This window comes from Carcharodon carcharias, chromosome 3 (assembly GCF_017639515.1).
Source record: "Carcharodon carcharias isolate sCarCar2 chromosome 3, sCarCar2.pri, whole genome shotgun sequence".
Classification (NCBI taxonomy): domain Eukaryota; kingdom Metazoa; phylum Chordata; class Chondrichthyes; order Lamniformes; family Lamnidae; genus Carcharodon; species Carcharodon carcharias.
Window position 1 is genome coordinate 55,829,303 of NC_054469.1, and position 19,414 is coordinate 55,848,716.

The window sequence follows — 19,414 nt, forward strand, 5'->3', positions numbered from 1 at the left end:
CTCATCAAGACTGTTGCAAGAATACCAATGTCAGGGGAAGCAGCATGTTTATACCATATGAGAAGAGAGTGCTGATTGGTTGGCACATAGAAATGTCCTAACCAGAGTCCACTTGCCAACAAATCAGCACGCTCTTCTCATACATTATAAAACTGTTGTTTTCCCTGACTTTGGTATTCTTGCAATTGTACTGATGAGTGCAAGATGAAAAGCTTTAACAAAATGTTTTTTTTTCAGCAATATTCAAGTTCTGTACTACCAAAGTGATTGCCAGCAGCAATTATCGAGCTAAATTTGACATTGTCATATAAGAGATAATTAGGAGAGTTGATCAAACGTTTGACAAAGAGGTAGGTTTTAAGGAGTACCTTAAACAAGGAGAGAGAGGTAGATAGGCAGTGAGGTTTGGGGAAAGGATGACAGAACTTGTGCTGAAGCAGCTCAAGGCGGATGTGGATTGGCACAGGCCAGGCCCAGCTGGCGATCCTGACACCTTTTGAGCAGCAAGCCATGCATCTGGAGACGCGCAATGTGCCCGGGTCCACCGGTGGCGGTGAGGCTGGGGTGCCACGGGGAGGTGTGTTTGCTGAGCACTCAGGTCACCATGTGTGTCCCAAAAGCCATGGCACTGTTGCATGCTCATTGATTGAAGTGTGCAACATGGGTTGACCATTGCTTATGGAAGGATGAGCGCATAATGGTCCGGGGGACAGGGATGCACATTGACGTTATCTGCTCTGTAACTAGTCAAATGTCCTTATTCTTCCTTTCAGCATCACCGGAGCAGGGCCGGGAGGAGGAGGCAGAGGGGACACCTCTCACACTTGAGGGATCAGAACAAATTAACTCATCAGTGTCACATCATCTCTGCCAGGCAGGCACCAGTGCAGATACTAGCTCCTCAGTGGGAATTAGATCTTCAGCTAGTGTCCTGGAGCATAGTAGTGAGGGCACTTCACACTCGCTTGAGGTGCAGGCAAAGACAGAGAGTGCCCAGGACGCCGGCAGTCGGAAGACTGCTGGGGACTAGGCACATGCTCGGTCGGTAGCTGATGATGTGCCTCTAGGGTCATCCGTGAGGCAGCAAATGCTAAAAGTGCAGCAGGGTATGCTGGAGGATCTGGCGGAGATATATGAGGTTATGTGTGGCATGGTGCCCTTGCTTGAGGAGTCCACGCAGAGTATCACCGATGCAATGAGCCTCATGGCCGAGCGCCATGCTTCTTCCATGGAGAGAGTGGCAACTCCCATGGAGAGACTCCTCCAGCAGAATAATCAGGGCCTCCTGGGGTTGCACTCAGACCTGCAAGCCCTCACAGCGGCTTTGACTGCAGCTGGTCATTGCTCATGCGGGAGATAGTTTGGGCACCAAGTATCCCAGCTTGGTGCCCATCCATCTATGGTGAGCAGGGAGGTCTGAGGCGACTCCACATTGGTGCAGCAGCTGCCTATTGTCTCTGTGGGCTCCTCTCAGGGCACTCCAGATGAGGGCAGCAGCTCCTTGCCCCTCTGCCAATGGCCATGGCATCCAATGAGCCTGAGGCAACTGGAGAGAAGCCAGCTGTGGAACTGGCCACTCTCTCTCAGGCTGGGCCATCAAATGTTCCATGGGCCAGAGGACAGCCGCCAAGGTCATCAAGACAGCACAGTGAGCAGGCTGTCTCAGATGCTAGTGCCAGCAAGGGAACAGCACCTAGACGTAGCACCCATTACTGTAAATTTAAGGCACTTTAGGCACACCATGGGTTTCTCACTGGTGCTTTTATGTTAGCCCATTGTAGTTCATTGATGACTTGGTGTGATGTGCAACACTTTTTTTTGGTTTATGAAGTTACGTTTGTTATCTCAATAAATTTTGATATGTTGCCATGCCTCAGGATGATTCCTTACTTCTGCAGGTGGATGGGAACCCATGATGTTATGAGTGAGTTGTTTGACATTGAACGCTATTGACAAGGGCCTTAGTTAATGTTATTATCCAGGCAGATTTAGCACTCAGGTATCGAGTATGGAGCCTGCAGCCCTGGCATGTGTTGAAGGTCTATCTGTGCCGTGCTAGCTGAAGGTTCTTTGGATTAAAGCCTCCCGGGTGTCCCTGCCTCCCAGGAGTATGCCCGGTTCAGCGTCTACCCCCTCAGCGTTCTCCTGTGCGTGCTCATCTTCGGACTCACTGTTGGACTCATTGTGTGCAGCTGGAGCCACTGTGTCAATGTCTTCCTCATCCACTGTGTCACCCCTTTCCAGTGCCAGATTGTAGAGAGTGCATCATGCAACCACTATCAGCGACACGCGATCTTGGAGGTACGGGAGCACGCCCCCTGAACGGTCCAGGCATCGGAAGCACATCTTGAGAAGACACATGATTCTCTCCACCACAGCCCTTGTGGAGGCATGGCTCCTATAGTACCGTTGCTCAGCTTCAGTTCTTGGTTGGCGGAGAGGCGTCATGAGCCACCTTTTGATGGATAGTCCTTGTCACCCAGCAGCAATCCATCCAGCCAGGCTGGAGCACTGAAGAGCCTCGGCACTTGGGAGTGCCTGAGTATGTAAATGTCATGGGTGCTGCCTGGGTACCTTGCACAGACTTGCAGAATCAGCATCCTGTGATCCCACACTGTCTGCACATTCATGGAGTGGAAGCCCTTCCTGTTGACGAAGGCACTGGGCTCACTTGCTGGCGCCTTGATGGCCACATGTGCGCAGTCTATAGTACGCTGGACGCGGGGGAAGCCAGCAATGGCCGCGAAGCCTCTGGCTCACTGTGGCTGGCTGGCCTTGTTCCAGTGGTAGTGGATGAAAGTCAATGCATGCCTGAACAAAGCATCTGTCACCTGCTTGACACAAGTGTGGACAGCTGTTTGGGAGACTCCGCAAAGATCACCCAATGACCCTTGGTAACAGCTGGAGGCCAAGAAGTTGAGGGCAGCTGTAATCTTTAACGTCACTGGCATGGGGTGTCCACCCACACAGTTTGGGCAGATCTCAGGGTCCATCATCTGACAGATGGAGGTCAGTGTACCCCCTGAGAGAGGAAGGCTCCTTTGGCACTGCACCTCAGACATATTGAGGTAATTGCTTCACCACCTGTGTACTCTTGTGCTTGCTCCTCTCCTCTCAAAGGTGGCTCCCCTGAAGGCTGAATGTGGACTCCTGGCCTCCTCCCCATTCTGGCCCTCCTTTCCTCTGGAGGAGGTGTCTCCTGTGGAGAGCACAACTCCCATTCCCAGGCTAAGGGAAGGCTCCCTGAAAGCTGCAGGCCCCAAAAATGATCTTTACTGTAGAGTACTGATCTGAAGGCTTTTACTCCTGTCCAAGCAGCTGGTATGAGTTTTGAAGCATTCCTGCTCACACAGGCAAGTAGCAGTAACTTTCACAATTAAATATCTGACAGATAACATTCACAACAGCACTCACACTCTTTTTCCGCCCGTGGGTGAGGTTTATATGAATGTCCCCTACCCGCCTGCCCGTTGCACCCATGCGACATCCTGGAGATCGCACGGGCCCTGAAAAATTGCAGAGAATTGCTGCCACAAGGGCCTTAACTACATGAATAATTAATGACGTGTGCACATCCGAGAACATTGCACGCCTGCCCACCTAAGTATCACGATGGCACGCAGTGACGTCGGGCCGCTCACCTGACATCACCACACGTCATTTTATGCGTCGGTGTGCGGGGCCTGCCCCTGCATGCCAACGGGAAAATTCTGGCCCTGGTGATTCGTTGGACAGATTTGACAATGTTGTAAACACCAATGTTACCACTCACTTATAGAAGCTGAGAAATAGCGCAACTCATGCACAAAGCTGCATAGTCAATGGCACTACTTGGGTTTGACAGCTATGTATGGAACTATGCAGATATTAAGACAAGTGTCTGCAGCCATTTGTGTACACTGCTTGTTTTCTCTTGCTAAAATCTGCACTGTCTTCTCTCAGCTATTTACAGTAATAAAAACAGAATTACGTTTTAGGTTTGAATAAAAGACAGATTTTTAAGTGTTATTTATTAGACTAATCGTCTGTTTTCTTATGAAAGGTTGGAAAGCTGTTCAATTGATCAGTAATCCTAAAGCATAACATTTGCAGCAATGCAAAGCTCAAAGGCGTATGGGTGGGTTAAGACATTGTTTTGACAACTATTGTTAAGATTAACATGGTAATTATAAAAATGATAATGTGACCTATATTATTGATGAAAGATAGATTTAGCTCTGGTATCTTATGATTAATGCCTTATTTGCAAAGAGCAACTTCTGCCACTGGGAAAGTCCAGATGACACTTGCAACAGACAGTCTTGTAAATTTTCCTGATTGCTCCAATACAGATGTATTCATCCTTTTGCTTATTTTATTCACTTAATTAATGAGGTGATTTATTCCAGAACTAGCTTATTGTATACCTGGCTATATATTTTCGACATTATATATGTGTAATAATAAATTATTCCAGTTGATAGGGCAGCATTGTCTGAAAATCTAAGTCTGCCCTTACATGTGTATTAGCTCCATATGGAGTGTCACTTTCTCTGTTCTTTGCTGCTTAAAATAGTAACTCTATAACTATCTGTTTCAGAATGCCTCAATGCCAGCACATTAGTGCAGGTTACACTAGAACTGTTTGATTACACAAATCTTTGGGGGTGTTGCTTAAATGATGTTAGCCCTTGTTTTGTGCTATCTTTAGGTTTAATAGAGAGGTGAGAAGGAAGAAAACACAAGCAAAAATTCTTTAAAAGTTATAGTGGGAGTTGATGCACATGCCTTTATCTATCTGCAGCACAATGTAAGCCAAGGGTGGAAGCAGTAGTATAAAGGGTTAAAAGCTATTATGCTAATAGGCAGAGTGCATCATCAGTGATGTCAGATGATGTTAGATCACATGCAACTGGCACCTGAGGGAAGGTGGTTCTAATGAAGTCCTGCCAAAGTCTGTCTCTATAAACAGTATAAATAGTGAATAAATGTTCTCTAGTTTGCAACAGTATGTTTCCCAGCCATCTTCTATCAAAAGTTCCCAGAGCCTGGTCATTATAATAGCACAGCAGCAAAAAGCTAGCACAATAATGCTCCTTTGTGACATGGTTAGGATACTTAACTAATTGGAATGTGTACTTCCTCAATCTCTCCAAAGATGTACCGAGTGAATACCTAGGGCAGAATTTTTAGGCTCTGCCAAGACTGGAAACGGAGGGAAAAAAAAGACCTGAAAATGCTGGCATTAGCTGACATGCCAATATCCTGACCCCGTTCCTGGTGTAGGCTATTTTAGGGGAGGCAGGTTTGGGGCCTGGCAGGACTGCCACCTCCACCATGCGAGAAGAGCTTTGTTCAGGGCACTGGCAGGCAGTCGATTGTGATTTTCCAGTCAGCCTACAGTTTCCTGATGTGGCAGGGGTAGTTTAACTGGCTGACGGCTGGGCATCCAGAAGCAGTCCAGGGGGCTAGCAGCCAGCACTCCAGGCAGGCCTGGCTCCTTGCCTGCCTGGGTGCAGGTTTAGCTGAAGGCCGTCCTGTAGAGGAATTCCATCATCACACCAGCCCTCCTCCAACCACCCACTCATCTTCCCCCAACACCAGAGGTGGCTTGCAGTTTTCTTCTGGATTTTATTTAAATTTTTTAAGAAGTTGGTGAGAGGGTGCTTCCATGTTGAGTGTGCTCCTACTCTGAAGATGGAGGGCTGCTGCTTGGGCTTCCAGCTTTTGAGAGTCCTTTAATTAGGTAGCGGAATAAAAAGGTAGCCTTTAATTAGCGCGGAACCTATCTCTATGGCAATTAAGGGGTCTGCTCCATGAAAATCTGAGATCAGTGGCTGGTTTTCCTCCCCAGTCCCGATTCCTGTTTTCTGCCCCAAAAGAGAAAATTCATCCCTTTGTGTTAATAAAAATCATTAGTCTACTTCATTTCATGTTGAATGAATATGCAGAATAACAGTTTTGATCAGATTTGTTTTGTCCAATCTATTCAGGCAAAACAGTACAAAAAAAATCACATTTCCCCCACATTACCTTATCTTACTCAATTTTCAATTTGAGAGGATGGAAGGTGGGCGATTGGAGGAGCATTTCTAACACTGTCTGACTGAACTCATTGGTGTGAGGCCCAAGCCAATTTGAGGGCTGAGCTTCATTTGTTTACAACTTGCAAACTGTACCAGGCGGGTGCCTGGGCCACTCAATGGGAATTCTCCAACAAAAGTACTAGGAGGTCCAAATGGAGCAGAAATGTAGTGTTAGGTACAAAAGTAAAATACTTCAGATGCTGGAAATATGAAGTAAAAACAAAAAATGCTGGAAATAATCAGCAGGTCAGGCAGCATATGTGGAGAGAAACAGGCAATGTTTCGTGTAAACCACCAGTCATCTGAAATCTGAAACATTGGGTTTCTCTACATGATCCCACTCACTTCTGTCTTTAACCCAGACAGGTTTGCAAGTGAGTGGGGAACCCCTGTGCAACTATTGGGTAAGTCAAAAAATAATGCAAGCAGGCATTTAACTTTGAATTTAACCCAATATTCTGGATTTTACAGCCACAGGTTTCCTAAGCTATCTGCAACTTACCAGGGTTAAACAGATGAGAATACAGCGAGCAGTGCTCGTTCAGTGAAACTGACAGGCCATAGCTACAGACATAGCTGGGTAAGAGGCTGCTGCTCAAAGCAGTTCTTTTGACAATGCGCTCTTAGTGCTTCACAGATGATTTCCAACTTGTCAGAAATGATTTTCAAGTATTGGACTTCACTCACCTTGACCTGATCTTCTAAGCTGTTAACCTTCACTGCGGCATGGGAGCAGCTTATGCATCTCTACCTTTGACCTCAGATGAGGAACAAGAGGAGCAACAACATCAACAGCACCAGGAGCAATACCAGTAGTAGCACCTGCTGCCTTCTCCTCAGTGATGCTGCTTCACAGGACAAAAAGGGGATGGAACAGAGATCCATTTGAAAAGGAGGTGAAACCCCCAATACAGGGTCTACAGGCATCATGAGGTTCAGGATTTCATGGCATATTGTTGCTCACAGTTGTAGCCTCCTGGAACGAGACCTTGTTCCGAGTGCAGTATATTACCAGTGACCAGTCGGATGTCGGGAGGAGGTGGGGAGTTGGATATTTGGGGGGCTGGGGGGTTTGGAATTTTGGGGGGATGTGGGTTTGGACATTGGGGGGGAGCTGGGGTAAGGGCCGGGCCCGTGGGTGGTGGGTGGTGGGTGTAGTGTGAGGAGTCTCGTACAGGTGGCGGGAGTGCCATGGAGGGGATCTGTGGGTGGGGAATACTGTGGAGGGGGGAGGGTTATTCAGAGGTGCGAGAGTCCCATCGGGGTATTGGTTTGGGTCTTTACAATAGTTACCCAGAAGTTAGAAGAAGTTTTAATTTTTCTAACTTTTTCTGGGTAACTATTGGTATAACACTGGTGGAACCATCCGAAGTTTGTGGTTGAAACCACATTTTCAGATGATTCCCAGCACAGCACAATTGTCCAGAGGGAGTGTGCACTTCTGGGAAATAGCCACGCAAATCTTTACCTTAGAAATTCACAGTGGGAGTCTCTTTGGTGTACACCACTAATCTGATGCTGGGAAGCTTCGAGGTTACAGCCCATTATCATCTGTTCATGCAGTTTCAATAGAGAGCTTTGTTGACATTTTGCCAAGGGCTATTATTATGTAATCATGACTGCTTGACTAAGTTTTAAAGATTGTAATTGTCTCAGCAGGGGTTCTAAGTTCACTGTTTGACTGACAGTTTAGAGAGGCTATTAAAGGATTGGCAATCTTTGATATAGGATCTAATGAGAAGTTTGTTCACTTTTATAATAGATTAACAACTTGAGATTTAAAAGCTTTGAATAGCTTTTATGAATGTGAGTTTTTTTCATCATCTAGTGTGTATGAGTGAGAGCTGCATTAGATTGCTAGAAGTTTAACTCTTCTCATCTCCAGTGCTCCTGACGTCTGCCCATGGTGGACACTGGTGAGTGGCTATGGAGGTTGCATAGGGGGTATGAGGGACATGGGGTTAGATGAGGGGGCATGAGTTGGCATGAAGTTGGTATGGAGGTATTGGGTGTGGGTGGAGGGAATGAATTAGTATGGAAGGGCTTGGAGGGGTGGGGGCATGAGAGGTGAGGGCATAACACTTCTAATACAACTGGGGCAAAAGCCCAGATGACTAAACTGAGCCTTCTAACTGGCCTGCCTCAGCATTTGCTCACCCTTGGTTGCCTATGATCTGCTTCCAGTGTTGGTGGGCCTGACCTGAACTACCCGCCTTGTTTGTGAAAAATCTGGCCCCTACTGCTTCTTCTGGCGCTGATTTCCCATGAATATGAGAAATAGGAGCAGGAGTAGGCAACTCAGCCCCTCAAGCCTGCCCCGCCATACAATAAGATCATGGTTGATCTGCCTCAATCTTCAACTCCTCTTTTGTGTCATAACCCTCGACTCACTGATATTTCAAAAATCCTTAAATACTTGCAGTGATCTAGCTTCCACAACTCTCTGGGGTAGAGAATTCCAGGCATTCACTAAACTCTGAGAGAAGAAATTCCTTTGTATTTCAGTTTTAAATGAGTGTCCCCTTATTCTGTAACTATGTCCCTTAATTCGAGACTCCCCCACTAGTGCGAACATCTTCTCAACATCTGCCCTATCAAGCCCCCTCCTAAACTGTTTAGCCGTTCTTGATAAGTCAACGCCTTCATCAGCCTAGTGAATCTGTTTTGAACTGCCTTCAATGCCAGTATATCCTTTCTTAAATATGGGGACCAAAACTGTACACAGTACTCCAGGTGCAGCTTCACCAGAACCCTGTACAGTTGCAACAAGACTTCCCTATTTTTAAACTCCAACCCCCTAACAATACAGGCCAAAAATCCATTTGCCTTCTTAATTACTCACTGCACCTGCAAGCTAACCTTTTGAGTTTCATGCACAAGAACAGCCAGATCCTTCCGTGCTGCACTTTTTTGGAGTCTCTCTCCATTTAAATAATAGTCTGCCTTTCGATTCTTCCTACCAAAGTGCATGACTCACACTTTCCTACATTAAACTCCATCTGCCAAGTTTTTGCCCACTCACTCAACCCATCTATATCCCCTTGCAGATTCCTTTTGTCCTCATCACAACATGCCTTCCCACCTATTTTTGTACCATCAACAAATTTGAATGCATTACACTCTGCCCCTCCTCCAAGTCATTAATATAGATAGTAAATAATTGAGGCCCCAGGGCTGATTCTTGTGGCACTCCACTAGTTATGTCTTTCCAACCTGAAAAAGACCCATTAATTGTGTTAACCAATCCTCAATCCATACTAAAACATTACCCCCAATACTGTGGGCTCCATTTAGTGCAATAACCTTTAATGTGGTACCTTATCGAATACCTTCTGGAAATCCAAATACACTACATCTACCAGTTCCCCTTTATCAACTCTGCTTGTTATATCCTCAAAGAACTCTAGCAAATTTGTCAAACTGATTTCCCTTTCGCAAAACCAAATTGATTCTGTTTGATTGCGTTAAGCTTTTCTAAATGTCCTGCTATTTCTTCCTTAATAATAGACTCTAGCATTTTCCCAATGACAGATGTTAGGCTGACTGGCCTATTGTTTCCTGCTTTTTGTCTCTCTCCCTTCTTGAACAGGGGTGCCATATTAGCTCTTTTCCAATCCGCTGAGGCCCTACTGGAATCCAGTGAGTTCTGGAATATTTCAACCAATACCTCCACTATCTCTGCAGCCACTTCCTTTAAAATGCTTGGACGCAGGCCATCAGGTCCTGGTGACTTGAATGCCTTTATTCCCACTAGTTTCTCAAATACTTTGTCCCTCATGATAGAGATTGTTACAATATCTTTTCTCCCATTAGCTCCTTGCTTATCTGATATCTTTGCGATGTTTATAGTGTCCTCAACCGTGATGCAAAATATTGGTTTAAATTATCTGCCATTTCCCTGTTCCCAATTATCAACTCTCCAGTCACATCTTCCAAGGTCCCATGCTCACTTTAGCTACTCTCTTTTTATATATCCATAGAAGCTCTTGCTCTTTGTTTTTATATTTCTTGCTAATTTACTTTCAAAATCAATTTTCTCCCTCTTTATTAGCTTTTTTGTCATCTGCTGCTGGTTCCTAAAATATTCCCAAGCTTCTGACCTACCATTAGTTTTCACTGCTTTATATGCCTTAGTTTTTGATTGGATACTCTCCTTTACCACCTTTGTTAACCATGGGTGGTTCATCCTTCTCATCAAGTCCTTCTTTTTGACCGGGATAAATTTTTGCTGAGCATTATGAAATATCTGCTTGAATGTCTGCCCATCCATGGACCTTCCCCTTAATCTATTTTCCCAGCCCACTTTAGACAACTCTTTCTCATACCCCTATAATTGCCCGTATTTAAGTTGAGGGCACTGAGTTGAGACCCGAGTTGCTCACCCTCAAACTGAATTTGAAATTCTACCATATTGTGATTGCTAGCCCCTAGAGGATCCTTAACTATGATATCTCTTATTAATCCTATCTCATTACACATTACTAGATCTAAAATAGCCTGTTCCCGGGTAGGTTCTGCAACATATTGCTCTAAGAAACAATCCCTGATGCACTCACTAAGTTCGTCTTCCATGTTATCCCTGACAATCTGAGTTGTCTAGTCAATACGCAGATTAAAATTGCCTATGACAATTGTAGCACCCTACTTACACAGCTCCGTTATTTTCTGATTTATGCTTTGTCCTACAGTGAGGCAACTCTTCGGGCACCTATAAACAACTCCCACTATAACTTCTTTCCCTTGCTGTTCCTTATTTCCACCCAAACTGATTCCACATTGATTGGACTTATATCACAACTCACCATCGCATTGATACCTTCCTTTATTAACAAAGCTCCCCACCTCCTTTTCCTTTTTGCCTATTTTTCCGGAACGTCAAACACCCTTAAATATTGAGTCCCCAGTCTTGGTCACCCTGTATCTATGTCTCTGTTATAGCTATTTAGCCATATTCATTTATTTCTATTTGTGCCGTTAGCTCATCTATCTTGTTACAAATGCTGCGTGCATTCAGATAAAAAGCCTTAAGCTTTGACTTTTTACCATTATTACTCATTCTGGTCCTAATTTCTGCTGCATTCTTCTGCTTATATTTTCTGCCCCTTCCTGTCACACTTTGATTATCGCTCACCTCTTCACTACCCTGCACCTCTACTCTCTCGTTTCTTTTTGATTTGTTAAACTTCCCTTCAATTGAACCCTCCCCCAACTAATTAGTTCAAAATCCTATTTACAACCCTAGTTATACAATTAATCTTCCTATTGCTGAGGAATATTAAGTTAAATGACAGCAGCAGACAAACCTGGTTGACACGGGGAAGAAGGTCTCCCGGTTGGTTGTTTTGTCTCAGGCTGTGGATTCTGGCTCTTAACCATCAGATATTTTGAGGCAATAACATCATTTAGCTTCTTCTGGGCGATCAGGAATTCATCAGAATGCTTCGTTATCTGACAGTAAGAACATAAACATTTATTGGTTAAAAGAATACAGGCTTTTGTATCATTCCATGTAAATACAGAATATCATTTAGAAAGGGATTCAATCATCCTGAAATGAACTTTATGCTCTTATTTAAAATGCTTCCTCACATTATGAAAGAAAAAGCTGGATAATTAACTTATTGTAAATAGGACTTGAATTTGGAAGAATAATTACAGATATAAAGAAAAGCAATTAACTTTATGAAATGTCTTACTTCCTGAACTGCTAAGTACATGAAACGACACACCTAGAAATAACCATTAATGAAAGATGTATAATGTAGGATGTGAGTTTGCAGCGATATTCAATAGGTTCACTTGGTTTTATCTTGAGGGAAACTAGGAAGAAACCAGTTCTGATGACAGGTCATTGACCTGAAAGATTAACTCTGTTTCTCTCCACCAATGCTGACTGACCTGCTGAGTATTCCCAGTCTATTTTGCTTTGATTTTGGAAACTTGGCAGAGCTTTTACAGAAGAATTTCATCCTCCCCGAGAAAAATGAGACAAAAACAAGGCAACCAGTTCATCTACACCAGCTCATCAGGTCAGCTTGTAAAAGTTCTGGAAACATTTCTACCCACAAGTATATGACTTTAATCCATTGCATAGACTAGCTATCTAAAGATATTAGCTTGTCAGCTGTCTAACAAATCTAGTTCTAACTTAATCTCACCAATTTATATCAATCGCAGACGCTGGTCTTAACCATCAAGTTTTAACGAGCAAACAACTGCTAAATTACCGTGTCATAACTGAACTGTCTTTGTAGCCTCTATATTTACTTCATCGGTTATGCTATCAGTTATCTACTAGTTATTTTCATATCCAACCTTTCAGTTCAAATGCTGCTATTTATGATTTTGAGGCTAATAAAAAAATTGTCTGGCTTCATCTTTGATTATTTAACAGAAAGGGGTTAATTCATTCACTCAATAGCTTGTGTGAATCTTAACTGGAGGTTAATGCAACCACAATTAGAATTGATTGATAGAAGACAGTTCAACAAGCAGATTCAGGCATAATTCACCACTAGGCATAGACTGGATAGTCAACCTGAGACAATGCCTTGATAAGGAGTTAAGGTGACAGGATTAAGGATTTGTCTTGTAAGTGTAGCAACCTCAATAGGCCTGTGCTTCGGCATGTCAAGTGGTAATGCTGCATTGTATTCCTATTGTCTATGCTGGGTTTTGAAATTTACTATTGAGTGAATGAATTAACCCCTTTCTGTTAAATAATCAAAGATGAAGCTACAAATGAAAATGAGCAAATCCTAATATCACCCACCTGCTTTGAAAAGTTAGCAAACATTTCTCCTTCTCTCTGAGTGTTATCTTGAATTTGCTTTCTTTCCTTAAAGCCTCTGTAATTACTCTGAATTTTCACTGCTGCTTGCTCTTCATCCTCCTTAGAGCTGACTGTTTGAGATTTTTCATGGGCTGTCATCTCTCCATTTTCATCTATTTTCCTTTCTTCTTTCAGTTGTTTCCTTTCTTTGTTTCCTCTGTCATTGCTCTGAATAATTGTTCCAGCTGGTACTTCATTTGGACCTTCACTGGCTACAATTCCTTTTTGTGGTTGATGTAGTTCTTGGATTCCTTTTCTTGACACTTCTATTTCCTTGGTTTTAACTGGAACCTTGTTCTCTTGCAGTCTCTTTCTCTCCCGATGACCTCGATAGTTACTTTGAATAACAATAGCAGCTTTGGCATCATCTTCCTCATTTCCCTTTTTCTCTTCTTGCTGCTTTTTTTTACCCTCTAGGCCTTTTCTCTCCCGGTATCCACGATAGTTGCTCTGAATGATTTTTGCATCTTCATCTTCATTATCTTTCACATCAGACGCTGTTGTGGCATGGCTTGATAGTCTCCTTTCTGCATTTTCATGATGCATGTCTTTAATGCTATTATTGAATGCGGGGTTGCTCTTGTTTCTGTCACCCTCCACCATTTTCCCAGGGCAATTTCCTGCTTCTTGCATGTCTTCTTCACTAGAGTTATTTGGTTGCTTTTCGTAAGGATTATTTAATTCATATTCTCTACATAAAGAAAAAGGTAAGTCTTATTATGAGACTTTCAAGGGTAACTATTGACACAATTATCGAACACATTTTTCTTGTCATAGTGAAGAACTTGCATTAGAGATAATACATTGGCCTTGTTGACACCAGTACAATCTTTAGAGGAGAGTTAGTCAAAAGCACTGAATTACATTGATGGCCCAAACACATGCTTCAGTTCTGTAAGAACATAAATATTAGGAACAAGGAGCAGGTCATTCAGCCCCTCAAGCCTGCTCCGCCATTCAATAAGATTGTGGCTCATCTGATTGTGGCCTTAACTCAATTTTCTTGCCTCCCTGCCCCACCTCCTCCCCCATAACTCATGACTCACTTGTCAACCAAAAATCAGTCTAACTCTGCCTTGAATATATTCAGTGACCCAGTCTCCACTGCTCTCTATGGAAGAGAATTCCAAACACTAACTTCCCTCTGAGGGAAGAAATTCCTCCTCATTTCCATCTTAAATGGGAGACCCCTTATTTTTAAACTGTGTCCCCTAATTCTAGATTCCCACAAGGGGAAACATTCTCTCAGCACCTACCCTGTAAAGCCTCCTCAGATCTTATCTGTGAAGTTTTTAACATTAGTAAAGAACAAAAGATCTTATCAACTCTTTACTTACTTCGAAAGTACAAAGGTGATCCAGTGAACTCCTGAAATTTTCTGAAAACTTTATTTTCAAAGTTGAAAGAGATGGCTACAGATTAGTTGTACATATAAGGCTAGGGTTTTGCTAATGAGGCAGGAAGCTTGTGTCAGAAGACCCATCTCCATATAAATGGCACCCACTATTTCTGCTCCGGGGAGACGGGGCAAGGATAGAGTCCTGCTCCCTGAATCTGGAAGCAGTTCATAGGCGGCCACATGGGCAGGCTTGTTAGAAAGCTCGGTTCTCTAGGACTTTGGACCAGTTGTATTAAAGGCTGTTGGGCCCTCTCACCCTCATCTATCACAATACCTCCATTATGCACCCACTTTCCATGCCCCCTCCATGCCCTTCACGTGACCCCTTTATACCCCCATACCCCCTTCATGCCCACTCATCCCATTATGCAGTATGTGCAAAACCAATGAGCCATGTATTAACAAAGGCAAGTCTTGAAATGCTCATGAAAAAAAACAAATATTCAAAAATCTGCTTTCTAAAAAAATTGTTGCTCTTACAACCTTATAAAAGTGTCAGTTAGACATAGTTTAAGTCATAATTTCAATAACGGAAGCTTCATCCCAATTCAACTTCAATCTCATCCAAATAAATATATTTGCATTGAAAAAAAACAAATGAAACAAGTAATAACTTATAACCTCATAAAGATGTCAACCAGTCAAAGCTAACACTGCATTTCAGCCTGTGTAAGCAGACTCCTGCTGAGTTAGCCCACTGGTTAGAGACCAGCCAAGCATTCATAATGAGGCCATCTGGAGAAACAGATTTCAGCCCAACTGTTTCTGTTGACATAGATTGAATGGAGCAGGCCTAAGAAACGAATAAAAACAAATATAAGGGACAATGAAGCTTCAAAAAATGGACTGGGAACTGAATTTAACAGAAGCAGGGCAGGGAACCAGAAGAGTAAACAGCATGAGTCATCGGAAAATATACAAGGGAAGATAACCCCAAGCAATAAAGGAGTAAAGTTTGAGAAATACATCTGGAGAGAACTATTGTTGGAATTGGAGTAGGGTTTTCTGAGCCATAACAGGGCTGGGAGTCAGGGAGCCACAGTATTATGTGATCAACTACAGCCAATGGCATAGGCACATAATTAGAGATTGATATCAGAGTGCCCGCTAATTGCAAGATTTAGTCTAGAGTCCTGCATTGACACTGAAATGAATAGGGAACCTGAAGCCTTCCATAGCATCAAAACCAGGCATGTCAAAATGATAACACATGAATAAGTTGTGTCAAATAGGAAGCACACAGCCGATACAAGACTTAATATTTTGTGGATAGATATACTTGTGGGTGAAAATTATGTTAGTCTGCAGTTATTTTCGTTGGTTAAATGGCAGACCTTCTGATTCCACACTGTTGATGTGGAACTTCATGCAATGACCACCCAAAACATTAAATCACAGGCTTGTTGCCTGAGATTTAGTATTTATGAAAATTAATGGCTGAAAAATCATAGGCAACAGACCCATGATTTCCCGATATGCGCAGTCAGCGGGCTCCGCTTCCAACTGAAAGTGCAATAATAAACCAGCTTGTCACAATATGATAGTGCATGATTTATTTATCTATGGCTACCTTCCTGTAAGCTGATGCGATTCCATCCTGTCCTGGTGTTCGAAAGTTTCTTCCTTCCTTTTGGACAATTGACAGTTAATCGTGTGAAGGAACTTAGCTGTTACTAAGGTGGTGATCATGGAAGATCCAGAGTGGGAAATCTTAGTCAGGGCATCAAAACTAAACAGCTCAAATTATTTTATTAAAAGTAATTGCATTCAGGGTGCAAATCATTTCAAACAGCACCTAAACTGCTCAAGCTTCACTTTCAGCCTTCCAATGTCACTGAGTCTCACATGGTTCTTTCAACTTTCTAACACACGCTGGGGTAGATTTTGACCTTGTGCGATAGTGTAAAAGGGGTGACAGTAAGTTGTCTTACAGGCTGTTATTTCCAGTGATGTGAATCAGGAGAGATGCAAAAAGATCCAACATAGTTTTATACAATTGCACAAAGTCAAAATCTACCCCCTGCAGTTCTTGTTTAGATCTATTTTATAACAGGACTCACATTTTCATGTTGAAGTTCTTTCTGTCCATATAGCCTCTGTAGTGAGCCTGGATTTTAATAGCAGCACCTCTCTTTTCCTCCAGTATTTCTTTGTATTCTTTTCTGCACAGGTATCCTCTTGCAACTTAGATAAGCAAATTGTAAATAGTCATTTTATCACCCCATAATAGGAAAGTAAAGCACATTTTCATTGTTTGTACTTTATGCTTCAGTTAATTTTTTTCCTCCTTTGGGCAATAAACTCTACTTTCATGTTAATTTTCATGCATTCTGCAGAATGTGAGGGTGATTCAGATTCACAAACTTCCACCATTTTTAGCCACTATGCTACTGGGAAGCAGAAGGCATTGCCCAGAGTCTCCCATTGCCTAGTGTCTCCCATACCCCTGTGTCTCCCATTGCCCAATGTCCCCCATTTCTCAGTATCTCCCATTATCCTGTGTCTCCCTTTGTCCTGTGTCCAACAGTACCCCGTGTCCCCAATCTGTTTCACCCATTGTCCATTGTCCCCCATTGTCCTGTGTCCCCCACTGCTCATTGTCTCCCAGTATCCTGTGTCTCCCATTGTCCTGTGCCCCTCATTGTCCCTTGCCCCCATTGCTCAATGTCTCCCATTGTCCTGTGTCCTCCATTGTCCTGTATCCCCAAATTGTCCTGTGTCCCTCACTGTCCTGTGTCTCCCATTGTCCTGTATCCCCCGTTGTCCTGTGTCACCCATTATCCTAAGCTCCCAAATTGTCCTGTGTCCCTCATTTCCCGATGTCTCCCATTGTCCTGTGTCTCCAAATTTTCCTGTGTCCCCCATTGTCCTGTATCCCCCATTGCCCTGTGTCTCAGTGCCTCTCTCTGTTTCAGTGTTTCCCTCTGTCTGTGTCTCCCTCTGTTTAGTGGGCTGAATTTTATGGTCCCCTGATGGTGGCATGGTAGGCAGGGAAGGTGGAAAATTGGGTTGCATGGCAGTACCACCATGCCCATCATCCATCTGCTGCTGTGGGTATCTTACCCACATGGAGGAGGCATTGATTGGCTTGCTCACTAGGGGCCAACTGAGGCTCTTAAGTGGCTAATAAATGGCCATTTAAGGGCTTCCTCCTGCCACTGTGGGATTTTACCTGCAGCGCGGGAGGCCCACATTAATTGTCCAGGCCACCCAGTAAAAGCTGGCAGCCAAGTGGCTGGACCAGAGTGCATGTCCCCTGTTTGGACAACCTGTGCCCATTGGAAGGCTCTTCAAGGCTTCCCCACCTCTATGTTTCCCCTGCCTACCCCGCAACCCCTCTTTGGTGTCAGCCAGCCTAGCCCCGGTGAGACACCGGACTCACCTTGTTCCAGGCTCTTGGCTCCTCTTCTTCAGGGACTTGCTGTACTGCCAAAGGTTGCCACTGCTCCCTGTAGTGCTGCTGGAACAAGAGACCTGCCAGCCATTTGATAGGCTGGCAGGTCTTGGAGGCGAGACTTACTCTCAGATGGGGCGGAAGCCCTGCCTTGAGCCAATTTAAGGCCCGATGGCACATTTTACACCAGACATTTTGACTTCAAGTACATTCTAAAAGATAATAACTGATTATAATTACAGTGGAAATGTTAAAAAGTCCTGTAAAAATCCTTACCAGCCTGGAGTTTAATAATCGTCTGCTCTAGCTTCTGTTTTTCTATGGTAATGTCCTTTCTTACTTTGTGCCCTCTAAAAGCTATAAGAAAGATAATATGTTAATTTTTTCATTTGCAGATGCATTATTGTTAATGCACTAGATAAACCTAATAGTTGTAATAATGGTGAAATGTCAGCATTCACCATCATTACTCTGTGAAATTGATCTGGCATTCGCACAGGCAAAGTTAAACACAGAAATCCAGAAGTTACTGTCAATGGCTCCACAGAGTGTACTGTTGAAGTCCTTGGAGATGAAAATCATCTATAAATCATCAAATTGATGTTACCTTCTGCTTTTTACATCCTATCCTCACTGTAAAAACCCTTGAAAAAGTTACACCTTGTTGAATGAAGTTTAACTGGATTTTAATGGTGTAGTAGGTTATATTAATTGCTGAAAAATCTCTCTGTCCATGAAAAACTACTTTTATTTTTGTGCATTTTCCAATTCCTTCATTCCTTGATAAAAATACCAAGATTCTAATAAAAACAAATATTATTTTATTTAATTGTCTATGATATTCCATTTTCTATCTTAATCCCATCTACGTGTCCTAACCATTATTTTGAATTTTGTAGGATTGTAAAATGTGAATGATAAAACCTGCTCGTTACTTCATGGTTTGCTCGCTCTGTGAATTCTTTAATATGATTGACAACTTAGCCTTTTGATGAAATGACTTTGCTGGACACCAAAGATCCTATATAGTTCATGCCAGAATTAAATTACTGTCAGAAAAGAGGAAATCCACACCATAGATCTTGCTAGATCTCTGTGGGTAGCTTCCATTAAGGTCAGAGCTGAGTGCTGTCATTTCAATACGGACTGCAAGATCCAAGCCCCAACGTGTCTGTTCTTCCACAGATGCTGATACTCCTGATGTGTCTTTCTAGCATTTTATACCCAGAATTTTCCCGTCGGCGATTTGGGGGCAGGGACGCTCGCCGACAGGAAAATGATGTGGGATGACATCGGGAGGAACCCCCGACGTCATCTCGGTCCATTTAAATTTTTAGGAAGTCGGGTGGACAGCGAAATCAGCTGTCCACCCGCCGACCTGTCAATGGCCAATTGAGTCCATTGATAGGATTGTTCAGCTCATTGAAAGACCTGCCCGTCCAACCTTAAGGCTGGCGGTCAGGCCTGGAGCCCCAGTGGGCTTCTGAAAAAAGTTAAAACCTCATCCACTGGTGAGATGAGCTTTCATCCCAGTTTTTAAAAAGCTTCACTCATATTTATTAACATGTCCCAACTCATGTGACAGCGTCACATGAGGGGGACATGTTAATAATGTTTTTCTTTCTTTATTTTTAAAGTTTTAAAACTTAGTCTCAGGGAGCAGTGCGCTCTTTCGCGCACATGTGCAAAAGAGCGCACTTTGTCAGATGGGGAATCCCCCCACC

The 19,414-nt window shown here is 43.4% G+C and overlaps 1 protein-coding gene across 1 annotated transcript in view; it reads right to left on the reverse strand.

The window, feature by feature from the left end:
* myo3a (myosin IIIA) overlaps positions 1-19,414 on the reverse strand; it is a 611,422-nt gene that overhangs the window by 132,839 nt on the left and 459,169 nt on the right. The window contains exons 30-33 of the mRNA XM_041183939.1: positions 17,967-18,047; positions 16,357-16,480; positions 12,838-13,588; positions 11,369-11,513 (exon numbers count right to left, since the gene is read on the reverse strand). Of these exons, the coding sequence (XP_041039873.1) occupies positions 11,369-11,513; positions 12,838-13,588; positions 16,357-16,480; positions 17,967-18,047 (1,101 nt within the window). The remainder of the gene's footprint in view (positions 1-11,368; positions 11,514-12,837; positions 13,589-16,356; positions 16,481-17,966; positions 18,048-19,414) is intronic.